Consider the following 14,188-nt stretch of genomic DNA (forward strand, 5'->3'; position numbering starts at 1 on the left):
ACAAATTTGATAATTGAATCTCATTAATTCAACCAAATTATACGAATCTAAGTTTTAGCATAATAAGTATTAATTAATAAACATAATACAATTGACTTTGATAGTTATATAACCCCAAAATAAAACTACACTTAAAAAATTAGAATCTCAACTTTATATCTGTTAACAAATTGATGTTACTTATCAACATGAAAAAGAAAAAATAATTACATATTTGGTATATTCAACTATTATTTTATATGTTTCCACTTTTCACCTTCTCTTCTCAAATATTTTATTACATTTCTTTCCCTATTACTTGAAAAATTCAACATTCATTCTTATAAAATAAACATGCATCGGTATTCAAGGGATTTTTAATCTTCCTTATCAAATCACCATTCGAAAATTACCCATCCAATCATAATAAATTTGGTTGCATTAGTGGACTCGGTATTTTTGTAAATTTGGTTGCCTAAGTGGACTTATTTTTGTAGTCCAACCAAATTGATGTACCAGAATTAATTGTTTAGCCCACAAAAATTATTAATTTCCAACTTTTATAATTAGAAAAGTTATTGTTAGTTTTTGAAATCAAGAGAGTGAAGTTGTCTTTATGCCTAAATTCCTTAAACCTAAGTCCAAGACAATCTCACCCTTTTGATTTTGAAAACTAAAAAATATCACCCTCAATTTTAAAAGTGAAATGTTAAATAAAGTTAATAGAGATAGAACTAACGTCGTTAATTTATGAAATCAATGAAGCGAAATTTTTTGTAAATAGATGTAATAAATAATAATGTAAAAGATTGACTACATAATGAAAGAAAGGAAAGAAAGTGCACCTATTAAGTATCAATAACTCTTACATGCACAATAGTACAATAGTACTTATGGTACAATAATATCCATCTTTCTTGGGCACGTATTATCGATAACTCTTATGTGTACAATAGTACTTATGAAAGTTCATGTATTATCTATAACTCTTATGTGCACAATAGTACTTATGGTACAATAATATCTATCTTTCTTGGGCGCAAACACTTCCAATTAAACCTTACTCTTGGCTTAATTATTACATTCTTAACACTCTTTTTATATAATTTACAATAATTAAGTACTCTTCATAACTTTTATAAAAAGCATTGTTTCTTACCAAAGGAGGGAAAAACAACCAGATAACAGTCACCACCAGGAACACCACCACCAACGGCCTTGAAACCACCGAGGGCAATTGCCACTGAGTGGCTAAGTTCTTCTTAATGAAAATCTCAACAGTTACACTTACCCCTTGTAGGACAAAAAACCACATCGCTTCCCACGTGGGATGCACACGTAAAAGATGATAAAAAACCATCTCATGCATAAAACCCGAGACAACAAATGTAATAATGACACCTGGATATTGAGTCCACTTTTCTCTGATTATACGGCCAAATATACGTCGTACTGGATTATATACGGTAAGGCGTAGAATATCTGTGACCATAAGGTTCCATCTACGACCCCAAAAGTTTTGTAGTGAGGTGGCTAAATGCGGTTTATTGAATTGTGGCTCGACCTCAAAGCCAAAAATATGAGCTAGGGTGGCACACATTGCCAGGCCAATTTCAAGTGAAAGACACACTCGGTAAAAATCAAGGACTAAGATTGCCTTGTGATGTATATATTGACGATAGCCGTAGACTAGAAGTAACATAACTACAAGTACAATTTTGATCACTATTTTGATAAAGTTAGAAACTTGATGTGATTTTTCGAATGGATTGGAGATTTGGGGAGATGGGTTTATGTCATTTTTGGATTTGGGAGTTGGGTTTGGTTTTATTTTGATGGGAAGAGAAGCTGCCAAGATTAAATGGAAGAGTTTATTGGGTTGAGATAAGGGGCCTTGACCAAAGGCAAAGAGGAGGAGTTTGAAGTTGGCAAGCCATGCGAGAAAGAAAGAGGTGAAACCAGTGAGATTGACAGCGGAGAGGCTTGAAGGGAGAGTAATGAAGAGGTAGAAGATTGGGAGGAGGGAGATGAGCCTTAAAATACCCTTTGGGATTCTTGACGTTATCAAATAACAATAGCTCAAACATGTAATGACTACAATCCATACCTTGGCTAAGTTCTTGATCTCTCCTTCCATTTCTTTGTCTTCTCTTTGTAGCTCCTCTCTCTATGTTTGATTAGATCTCTGATCACTTAAATTTAAGGGGTTAATAACTTATAGGAAAATGCTACACCCATAACCTCTTTTCATAAATTTCTTCTCACAACCCTGACATGCTAGCTCGTAATTGGTCAACTTACAATGGGTCCTATCTGGGTCTCATCCAATAGATTATGATTGACCAATTGCGAACTGCCACGTTAGGGTTGTGAGAAGAGGTTATAAGTGTAGCATTATTCTAACTTGTCAACATTGAATTGGTTAAGAGTTGTGTATTAATTATTATTAATTTCTACTGCAGGATTGGGACGACTTCTGAAGATAAATTAATTTCTAGCCAAGATAAGATCACATTCAATGTTGAACATTTAATCTGAGGTACAGAGGTAGAGAGACCTTTCACATGCAATCATTCATTCATTTTTTATTATGTCAATTTGTATACAAGAATTTCTATGTTTAGTATTATTCTTATTAGTTCATAAGAAAAACTTAACATATTTTTGAAATTTAATAGATAATTTATGTACAAGTCTAATCTCATTAATTCAATCATATTATGTGAATATAAATTTTAGCAGAATAAATATTAATTAATAAACATAATACAATATATTTTGGTAGTTATAAAACCTTGAAATAAAACTACACTTAAAAAATTAGAATATCTGACTTTATATCTCAATCTATATGGTTAACAAATTGATGTTACTTATAAACTAGACAAAAAGAAAAAAACATTACATATTTTAGATGTTTTCACTCTTATAAAAAAAACTTTTCTCAAATATTTTCTTACATTTCTTTGCCTATTACCTGAAAAATTTAACCTTCATTCTTATAAAATAAACATGCATCACTATTTAGTTCAAGGGATTTTTAATCTTCCTTATCAATCACCATTTAAAAATTAGCCATCCAATTTTCCTTAATCATAATAAATTTGGTTGCATTAGTGGACTTATTATTCATGTTTAGCTCACAAAAATTATTATATCAATGTCCAACTTTGATAATTAGAAATGGTATTGTTAGTTTTTGAAATCAAGAGGGTGAAGTTATCTTTATGCGTAAACCTTGAACTTAAAATCCAAGACAAGCTCACCCTTTTGATTTTGGGATCTAAAAATCTCACCCTCAATTTGAAAAGCGAGAAAAAAAGACATGAGATCACTTCCCAATTCCTAGAAAAAAATATTAAAGTAAAAGGAAAAAAAAAATAAAAAAAAAGAATTCATGTCTTAGTTTTAACGAATTTTGTATGAACTTGTTCTTGACAAACTCTCTTACGGTACTTACTTGTCATCCCCGCACTTCTCAATAGTTGCGGCCAAAACAATCAAACGCTGGTCACTGACACAAACACCACCACCACCCGAAACCACCGGGTGCAACCGCCACTTGTCTGTCAAAACTGTTAGGGCCAAAAATCGTCTTGGGCTTGATGAGACCCAATAACGAAATAAACATGTCACGGCCTCAGGCCTCAACCCAATCTTGATTGAGCCTACGCTTAAAATCACCTTGCGACTTACCCACTTTATGAGTTGGGCTATCCTAAGTTAAGCTAAACTGGGTTTCAACCCATTAGCCTGCAACAGAGTATAAATAGGAAATCAGAATCTTATTCTATTTCCTCTTCTACTAAGATTTCAAATCTCACTCAAACTATTAAACTTGATCTGATAAGGTCAAGAAATCATATCTCTTTCATGATAGAGATTATCTCCCAAAATAGGACTTAGTGTCCTACTAAGATTCCAACTCTTATTTAAACTATTAAACTTAATCTGATAAGGTTAAGAAATCATATCTCTTTTATGATAGGGATTATCTCCCAAAAGAGGACTCAATGTCCTACTAGGATTCCAACCCCTTAGGTTCACTATAAAAACAGAGGCTTGCCCTCTCATTAAGCATGCAATCTCTCACAGTCAATCTACACCACTCAAAACCATCTATTTGCTCCTAAGTTCTTGCTCCCAAGAACCCGACGCCTCCGCCGTAGTCCTAGCCTCCGACAAGACTCCTGGTAATTCTTCTTCTCCTTAATTCTTATTAAATCTCTTTCAGCCTTGCTGACTTGAGCGTCGGAGTGCCTACGGCAAACACCCCCTCGTGTTTTCCGGAAGCTTCACACTTGCCTTTTCATGTGTGCAGGTCTAACGATTGTCAGTGCCCTCAACCTCACGAGATCACACCCTTTTTCATGCGGTAGATTTTTTGCATCTACAGTTTGGTGCCCACCGTGGGCCCTGACAATCATCTGCCAACGACAACTTACAACATGAAAGGACACAAAACTCACCCAATTGGCATCGTTAACTCGAAAATCTCATCACGATAAGAAAATTTTTTGTATTTTTCTTCATTTTAAACCCATTGAAAGTATCTATGAATCATTCACTATCATATTATGTCTATTAAGCATGAAATGTGATAACTTGAAGCATCAAAACACATCTCCTGTGTTCATAATTTGTTTATGCATTAGTTGGAATACTGCTTACTTTTGTATATGTTTAATTTCTTTTTGGGAGGTAACTAAAACTCAACCATTCTTAATCCCAATCCCAATTCAACTTCACAGAGTTTGCCACAACTTTAAACCCAAACCTCATCGTCCTTCTCCAGAGCTCAGTAAATTCGAAAAACTCGAGGAAAAAACCAAAAACCAATTCTTCTTACCAAAAAGCCCCATGAAACCTTACTCAAACTACCTAAATTTCTCTACAAACTAGAGCAGAACAGAGAGAATGGAAGGCAAACGAAATCAAAAGGAAAGAAGAGCTTTATTGTGGAAGCCGTGAGAGAAACCAATGAAAAACGGGAAGAATTTTCCTGAACAAGACACCTTCCAAATGTTTTATCAACTAGAGTATAAGGGAAGGGTGCAGGAAAGAAAATGGAAAAACGAAGAGGCAAGAAAAAAGCTTTGAAAAGTCTCCAAAAAGTCAACCACCATAATAGCAAACTTTTTCAAACTGAACAAGTGGCAGCCATTCAAGGGACATTGGAAAACATGACCCTTTGTTTTCCCACTCAGTTGTTCTCAAATCTAATCATCTCTTAGCAAAATTTTCAAACTTTCACACAACCCCAAGTGCAAGACGTCACGTAGTCCACAAGGCGTACTCTCATGAGCATTAGTCAACAGATGTCCCCACTAGACACGGCTCAGTCAAGCTGAGTGGGAAGAATGTAGAATCATTTACGCCAAGTGTCAGCAAGCCTCATCTCCGATCCGACTCATTTTCAAAAGGATAGTGGGAACAAACACGCTACAACCTAAGTAGTTGCAGTCTCCTCAGCAATATGGTACAAGATCATCACCATATGCTATGGCATTTTTGGATATGCACAACACCAGCATACAAAACAGGAGCAACAACAAATGCTATAGCTCCGAACAGCTCAAACAACGCACAGGCCCAATGTAGCAGAAGCATTAGCTAATAAACAACACAACCGGTTGGACCAACAAGCAAGTAGTAGCTACACAGGCACACGCAGAAGCTTAAAAGCAACAAAGCTCCAACCTCAGTTTATCCTACCCTACTCGATCCAGCAAGCTTGAGTGGCAGCACTTGAAGGGGAAAGGTATGTTCAGTGTCTCCTTTTAACTACCACTCTATTTGGTTAAATCTTTCTCTATTTGACCCATTACTTAATACATGCACGTATTTTTCCATTTAGCTCACTCTTTATTCAGTCCATACAAATACACATCAGGGATATTAACTCTCAATTCAACTATTTGCTTAAAACATGCATCATGCATGTCACTGCTCCAGCTTCATCGAATGTTTTCACTACAAGTCGATCACGTCGACTAGCCACAAGCCCTCAAAGGTTTCAACTACAAGTCGATCACGAGGACTTGACCGCAAGCTCCATACAGCTCTACTTGGCATACACCTTCAAATCGGCCGGCCCGATAAACGTACGACACCTTCAAATCGGCCTGCCCGATAAACGTATGGACACCTTCAAATCGACCGGCCCGATAAACTTATGACACCTTCAAATCGACCGGCCGATAAACGTCGACACCTTCAAATCGGCCTGCCCGATAAACTACGGACCACCTTCAAATCGGCCTGCCGATAAACGTACGACACCTTCAAATCGGCCAGCCCGATAAACGTACGGACACCTTCAAATCGGTCGGCCCGATAAACGTACGACACCTTCAAATCGACCGGCCTGATAAACGGACGGACACCTTCAAATCGGCCTCCCGATAAACGTACGGACACCTTCAAATCCCAGCCCGATAAACGTCCGGACACCTTCAAATCGGCCGGCCCGATAAACGGACGACACCTTCAAATCAGCCTGCCCGATAAACATACGGACACCTTCAAATCGGCCGCCTGATAAACGTACGTACACCTTCGGATCGGCCCTGCCAATCCAGTTTACACCTTCGGATCGACCCTGCTCATCCACGGATTTGCACCTTCAATTGGCCCTACCCGGTCCATAAAGCTACACATTCAGTCAGCTAGACTGGTTGAAGGGTTCTTGCACCTCAAATCGACAAGTCATCGACCCAATCCACACAACATCCATCCGACCTACACGAGCTGCTATCACTAATCCGCTCAATCTGCACTCATTCGATTTAATCTACTCTCTAAGCTAAATACTCTTTAACTTAGAGAGTGGGGGGCTAACTGTTAGGGCCAAAAATCGTCTTGGGCTTGACGAGCCCAATAACGAATAAACATGTCACGGCCCTGGCCAACCCAATCTCGATTGGGCCTACGCTTAAATCACCTTGCGACTTACCCACTCTATGAGTTGGGCTATCCTATAAGTTAAGCTAAATTGGGTTTCAACCCATTAGCCTGCAACAGAGTATAAATAGGAAATCAAATCTCATTCTGTTTCCTCTTCTACTAAGATTTCAAATCTCACTCAAACTATTAAACTTGATCTGATAAGGTCAAGAAATCATATCTCTTCATGATAGGGATTATCTCCCAAAGGACTTAGTGTCCTACTAAGATTCCAACTCTTATTTAAACTATTAACTTAATCTGATAAGGTTAAGAAATCATATCTCTTTTATGATAGGGATTATCTCTCAAAAGAGGACTCAATGTCCTACTAGGTTCCAACCCATTGGGTTCATTATAAAACAGAGGCTCGCCCTCTCATTAAGAAAAAATCTCCACAGTCAATCTACACTACCTCAAAACCATCTATTTGCTCCTAAGTTCTTGCTCCCAAGAACCCGACGCCTCCGCCGTAGTCCTAGCCTCCGACAAGACTCCTGGTAATTCTTCTTCTCCTTAATTCTTATTAAATCTCTTTCAGCCTTGCTGACTTGAGCGTCGGAGTGCCTACGGCAAACACCACCTCGGTGTTTTCCGGAAGCTTCACGCTTGCCCTTTCATGTGTGCAGGTCTAACGGATTATCAGTGACCTCAACCTCACGGGATCACACCCTATTTTCATGACGGTAATTTTTTGCATCTACAAAAACCAACTTAACCGCCACCTCGATGTCATGCACACATGCCATGTAGGATGGAAAAACAACATCACCAAGTGAATAAAAGCCCAGCATAAGGAGAGTATACGGTGGTGCTTAGAATACTTGTAACATGAGATTCCATCTATGGCTCAGCAAGGTGAGGCTCATTGAATTGTGGTTAAGCTCAAGCCCAATGATACCTCGAATCGGTGTGCACATATTGTCTAAGTGAACTCAAGTCAAGGTACACATGACTACAGTAAAGCACCAAGCGGATATCCTTTTGATGCCGGTGCAATTTGTCAAATCAATGATCATATAAGTTCTAATATCAAATTAGATCTTGATTGAATTAGAAAACACATAATTTTTCAACGTTTGATAAATTATTTGTACCATAAAATCTTTTGAGTGGGCGATATTTTGATCTTAAAGGCAATGCATTTACATGACACAAGTTTTTTTGTAACATAATTTAAATTTTATTTGAACATGATGCTTTTTGTACAAAAAATAATTTAAAGTTATTAAACCTAGTATTGTCATCTTGGCTTCAGCTCAACCCTTTCATTTTAGAAACTAGTAGTGTCATTTCATCTTCGGTTAATTTTTTTCTTTGATAATTAAAAGTGAAAATTATAGTTTCTGAAATCAAAGGAATGAATTTGTTTTTGTGCGTGAGCCTTAAACGCAAATCAAGGTTTTTGATTTTGGAACAAAATTTCACCGTCATTTTCAATGTGGATGTTAAATAATAAAGAGAAGTATGTCAATAGTTGTAAAATCAACCAAATGAAATTTTCTTAACCGTACATGATTTTAATAATGTAATTACCATTAAAATTAAACAGTAACCACTAAAATATTGAAGAAAGAAATGCACACATTTTGTATTGATAGCTCTTATGTGTAATTAGTGTAGATATGGTACAAAATGCCTTTCTTCCTGGGATCACACCTTTCAATTTAACCTTATTCTAATTTAATATTAATTCCTACATTCTTACACTCTTTTTTTATATAATTTACAATCATGAGTGTTCCTCAAGACCTTTATCAATAAATTAGAATGTATGATTTATAACGTGGTAACTCTTAATAGATCTTATTTGGGTCACATCTCATAAATTATACTAATAATTACAACTGTTATTGTGCAGAAAAGTTTATAAAAAGAGATTACTGTGTCAATATCACTTTAACTTATCCGCATTGAACTGTTTAGAGTTGTGTATTAATTCTTTTGTACGGCAGGATGGGACGACTTCTGAAAATAATTAAGATGGACCATTCAAGCCAAGAGAACGTCACATTCAATGTTGAGTATTAATATGAGGTACAGAGTAGGACCTTTCACATGCAATCATTCATTCATTTCTTATTTGTCATTTGTATACAAGAATTTCTATATTTAGAATTATTCAGAGTGTTTAATATGAGGTACAGAGGGAGGAATTTTCACTGCAAACATTCATTCATTTCTTATTATGTCAATTGGGGTACAAGACTTTCTATTTTAGTATTATTCTATTATTCAAAGAAAAACTTGACATATTTTTGAAATTTAATAGATAATTTTATATCAAATCTAATCTCATTAATTCAATCAGATTATGTGAATATAAATTTTAGCAGAATAATATTAATTAATCCATAATACAATAGATTTGGTAGTTATAAAACCTCAAAATAAAACTACACTTAAAAGATTAAATCTCTGACTTTATCTCGATCTAATGTTTAACAAATTGATGTTACTTATAACTAGAAAAAAGAAAAAACATTACATATTTTAGATGTTTTCACTTTTATAAAAAAAAAAAAAAAAAACTTTTCTCAAATATTTTCTTACATTTCTTTGCCTACTGCCTGAAAATTTAACCTTTATTCTTATAAATAAACATGCATCGCTATTTGTTCGGGATTTGTATCTTCGTTATCAATCACCATTTAAAAATTACCCATCCAATTTCCTTAATCATAATAAATTTAGTTCATTAGTGGACTTATTATTCATGTTTAGCTCACAAAATATTATATCATGTCCAACTTGATAAAAATGGTATTGTTACACACAAAAATCTTATGTGTAATTAAAATAGTAGATATGGTACAAAAATGCCTTTCTTCCTGGGGTACAAACACATCATTTTAACCTTATTCTAATTTAATTATCAAATCGGACTTCTTAACACTTTTTTATAATTTACAATCATGGAGTGCTCCTCTAACCTTTATCAATAAAATTATATCTAACCAATGGAGGACAACACCCCATAGCAATCACCACCACAAACAACCTTGAAATCACTAGGCATCTGCCATTGAAGAGCCAACGTCTTCTAATAAACTAGAGAGTCTTTGGTAACTCGCCCTATATGTAATTAGTTTGCACAAAATTTTTTAGTTATTTGTATATTGCTAGTACTTTGTAACTATGTTATATATACAATTTTACGTGGTATTATTTTTTTTTTATTCAGCTTTATTCGGTTTATTATAGTATTTAATCGACCTTTTACATGCTAATTTCATTTATTTCGTATTACGTCAATTTGAATACAAGAACTTGTATTTTAAGTATTATTCTTATTAATTCATAAGAAAATCTCAACATATCTCTGAAATTTATAGATAATTTATGCGAATCTGATATTGAATCTCATTAATTCAACCAGCTATACGAATCTAAGTTTTAGCATAATATATTAATTAATAACTAATACAATTGATTTTGATAGTTATACAACCCGAAATAAAACTACAATTAAAAAATTAATATCTCGACTTTATATCTCAATCGATATGGTTAACAAATTGATGTTATTTATCAACAAAAAAAGAAAAAAAAACTTACATTTTGGTCTGTTCAACTATTATTTTATGTGTTTTTCCTTTTCACCTTCCCTTCTCTCAAATATATTACATTTCTTTGCCTATTACTTGAAAAATTCAACGTTTCTTATAAAATAACATATATAGCTATTCTGTTCAAGGGATTTTTATCCAACATTCCTTAGTCATAATAAATTCGGTTGCATTAGTGGACTTATTTTGTAGTCCACCAAATGGATGTACCAGAATTCATGTTTAACTCACAATATTATATTAATGTCCAACTTTGATAATTAGAAATGGCATTTTTAGTTTTGAAATCAAGGAGGAAAGTTGTCTTTATACGTAAACCTTAAACCTAAAATCCAAGACATCTTTGATGTTGGAAATTTAAATCTCACCCTTAATTTTAAAAGTGAGATGTTAAATAAGGTTAACAAGATAGGTAACATCGTTAGTTTATGAAATCATGAAGTGAAATTTTTCGTAATGAGGTAATAATGTAATTTACCTTTTAAAATTAAACATTAAACATAAAAGATTGACTACATAATGAAAGAAAGCAAAGAAAGTGCACGTATTAAGTATCATTACTCTTACGTCACAATAGTAGTCATGGTACAATAATTTATATCTTCCTCGGGCACAAATACTTTCAATTAAACCTATTCTAACTTAACTTATTACATTCTTAACACATTTTTTATACAATTTGCAATAATTAGTACTCCTCAAAACGTTATCAAAATATTGTTTCTTACTAAAGGAGGTAAAACAACCAAATAGAAGTCGCACCACGAACACCAACACCAACGGTTGAAACCACCGAGGACAACTGCCATCGGTGGCTAAGTTCTTTTTAATGAAAATCTCAACAGCTACAGTTACCCCTTGTACAACGAAAAACCGGTCACTTCCCCGTGGGAAGCACACGTAAGATGATAGAAATCACTTCATGCATAACCTGAGACAAAAAATGTGACGTGACACCTATATATTGAGTCCCACTCTTGTCTGATTATATGGCTAAATAATGTCGTACTGGATTGTATACGTGGGCGAGAATACTTGTGACCATCAGGTCCCATCTATGGCCCCAAAAGTTTTGTAGTGAGGTGGCTAGAAAGGGCTTGTTGAATTGTGGCTCGACCTCAAAGCCAAAAATACAAGCTAGGGTAGCACTCATGGTTAGGATAGTTTCAAGTGAAAGATACACTTGGCAACAATGAAGGACTAAGATTGCATAGTGATGTATATATTGACAATAGTCATAGACTAGAAGTAACATAGCTAGAAGTACAATCTTGATGACTAGTTTCATAAAGTTAGAAACTTGATGTGATATTTGAATTGGATTGGAGATTTGGGGAGATGGGTTTCTGTCTTTTTCGGATTTGGGGGGTCGGTTTGGTTTTATTTCGATGGGAAGAGAAGCTACCAAGATGAAATGGAAGAGTTTATTGGGTTGAGATAAGGGGCCTTGACCAAAGGCAAAGAGGAGGAGTTTGAAGTTGGCAAGCCATGTGAGAAAGAAAGAGGTGACACCAGTGAAATGGAAAGAGGAGAGGCTTAAAGGGAGAGTGATGAAGAGGTAGAAGATTGGGAGGAGGGAGATGAGCCTTAAAAAACCCTTTGGGATTCTTGATGTTATTAGATAACAATAGCTCAAACATGTAATGGCTACAATCCATACCTTGGTGAAGTTCTTGATCTCTCCTTCCATTTCTTTGTGGCTCTTTTACTCGTAGCTCCTCTCTCTATGACGTTTGTGTATATGTCTGATCATTCATATTTATAATGTAAATTTGAGAGGTTAATCACTTATAGGCATTGAATTGGTTAGATTTGTGTATTAACTATTATTAAATTCTTTGTGCTGGGCGGGATAGGGGCAAATCGTGATAATAAATTAAGAATGGACCATTTCGGGCCAAGATCATTAAGAATGGACCATTTCGGGCCAAAATCATTAAGAATGGACCATTTCGGGCCAAGATCACATGACATGCAACGTTGAATATTTAATATGAGCAAGAGACCAATGGAGCAATTCCCATTTCCTAGAAAAAAATATTAAAGTAAGAGAAAATAATTAAAAAAAAAAATTGTTATGTCCCTAGTTTATATGAATGTTGCATTACCACTTGAATTTGTTCGTGACAAAATCTATTGTATTGAAGAACTCCCTTAGGTGATTTGATTGAGAGTTTTTTTTTTTTTTTTTTTTTTCACTGGTTTTGAGTGGTTTTAATTAGATTGATTTTGAGGTATTCTAAAATCATTACTTATCAGATTATTTATGCACTGATTTTGGCTAGCTCAAAAACCCTCCAAAACTTATTAATGTATTTTTTAGGGGTTCATAAAATACCCCAAATCGAGATGTTTTTATTGGTTTTAAAATTTTATTCCACAAATATCATATCCATTACAAAACTATCCCAATTATATCCAAAAAATAAACCATACTATGAGCGTCTCTAACCATATTAAATATAAAATAATTTTAAGCAATCATAAAAAAAAAATTTATTAATATCTCATTTCTAAATGCTTTCTTGGAGAAGTGAAACTACAATTTTTCAATCATTCAAGATATTGCAAAGAATGGCGAAGAAGGATAAGGAGATTTTATCACATTTGAAATTATAAAATACTAATAAGTAGAAAATCAATAAAGAACCATTATCTTGTAATTGAAAAAACAAAACTCTCAGGTACCGATGAAAATCGAGTATTTTTATGAGCATATATATAAATTTATCATTTTAAAAACTGTCAGAACCTTTATAAAATAAATTATCAAGCACATGTTAAGTGTTTTAAAAACTACTATTAAAAACCTCTCAAATTTATTACGATAGTTTATCCTCATAAGCGTAATCATGAAACTTCTAAGCGGACTATTAGGGTTCTGTCATCCACACTATTCCTCGATAGTTATGGCCAAAACAGCCAAACGCTGGTCACTAACACAGACACCACCACCAGAGGCCCCGAAACCATCGGGTGCAACCGCCTCTTGTCTGTTAAAACCGTCTTAAGTGCCACCTTCATGACCATGCACAGATGCCATATAGGTTGGAAAAACAACGCGTCCTCCCACGTGGGAGGTGCACCTGTTATATAATAGCAAAGCATCTCTTACACCAGACCCGAACACAACAAATTCTTTAATGACAGCCGCATGGCCCGCATCAGACCCGACACGACAAATTCTTTAATGACTGCAGCAATGGCCCGCGCCCCCCACCCCCCACCACGTGGAAGGTTAAGTACTCTGACACCGCCACGTGAGAGGTTAATAACTTATAGGCATTGAATCGGTTAGATTTGTGTATTAATTATTGGCCGAACGACTCCCACCTGTCTAAAGTTTACCCAAAATGGACATAAAGGTAAATTAATACCAAAAGATTTAAAAATAATAAATAAATACTTTTTATTATATTTTATTAGAAATTTCTATCTATTAAAAGGTAGGATAATAATTTTACCTATAGTCATAAATTTTTAAATTTTAAATCTTTAAATTTTAAATCTTTTTTTTCGTATCCATTCTCATCCTAAGTCAGTTTGTACAGCTTTCTTGCATTAACGATTGATTTTTTAATCGGATTTAATATTTTTCTGTGAAGTTCGGTGATAAACAGTGGCACTAACTCTTGTTGGCATACGTTGAAACTAGAGATCAATAGGTATTCTAGTCTTTTCATCATTTTTATTTT

At 34.6% G+C, this 14,188-nt stretch overlaps 2 protein-coding genes across 2 annotated transcripts; both read right to left on the reverse strand.

Moving 5' to 3' along the window:
• Window positions 1–1,000: 1,000 nt before the first annotated feature.
• LOC116145253 (probable long-chain-alcohol O-fatty-acyltransferase 1) lies at window positions 1,001–2,116 on the reverse strand. The gene has a single exon (XM_031430693.1). The coding sequence runs from the start codon at window positions 2,114–2,116 to the stop codon at window positions 1,058–1,060; it is 1,059 nt and encodes a 352-aa protein (XP_031286553.1). The 3' UTR covers window positions 1,001–1,057.
• Window positions 2,117–11,478: 9,362 nt separating this feature from the next.
• Window positions 11,479–12,183, reverse strand: LOC116145177 (probable long-chain-alcohol O-fatty-acyltransferase 1). Its single transcript, XM_031430607.1, has one exon. The coding sequence runs from the start codon at window positions 12,181–12,183 to the stop codon at window positions 11,479–11,481; it is 705 nt and encodes a 234-aa protein (XP_031286467.1).
• Between the last annotated feature and the right edge of the window lie 2,005 nt (window positions 12,184–14,188).

Source organism: Pistacia vera, unplaced genomic scaffold (assembly GCF_008641045.1).
Source record: "Pistacia vera cultivar Batoury unplaced genomic scaffold, PisVer_v2 Contig460, whole genome shotgun sequence".
NCBI lineage: Eukaryota > Viridiplantae > Streptophyta > Magnoliopsida > Sapindales > Anacardiaceae > Pistacia > Pistacia vera.

Excerpts from the sequence above, each read along its gene's own strand:
- LOC116145253 (XM_031430693.1), bottom strand. The coding sequence starts at position 2,116 with ATGGAAGGAGAGATCAAGAACTTAGCCAAGGTATGGATTGTAGTCATT.
- LOC116145177 (XM_031430607.1), bottom strand. The coding sequence starts at position 12,183 with ATGGAAGGAGAGATCAAGAACTTCACCAAGGTATGGATTGTAGCCATT.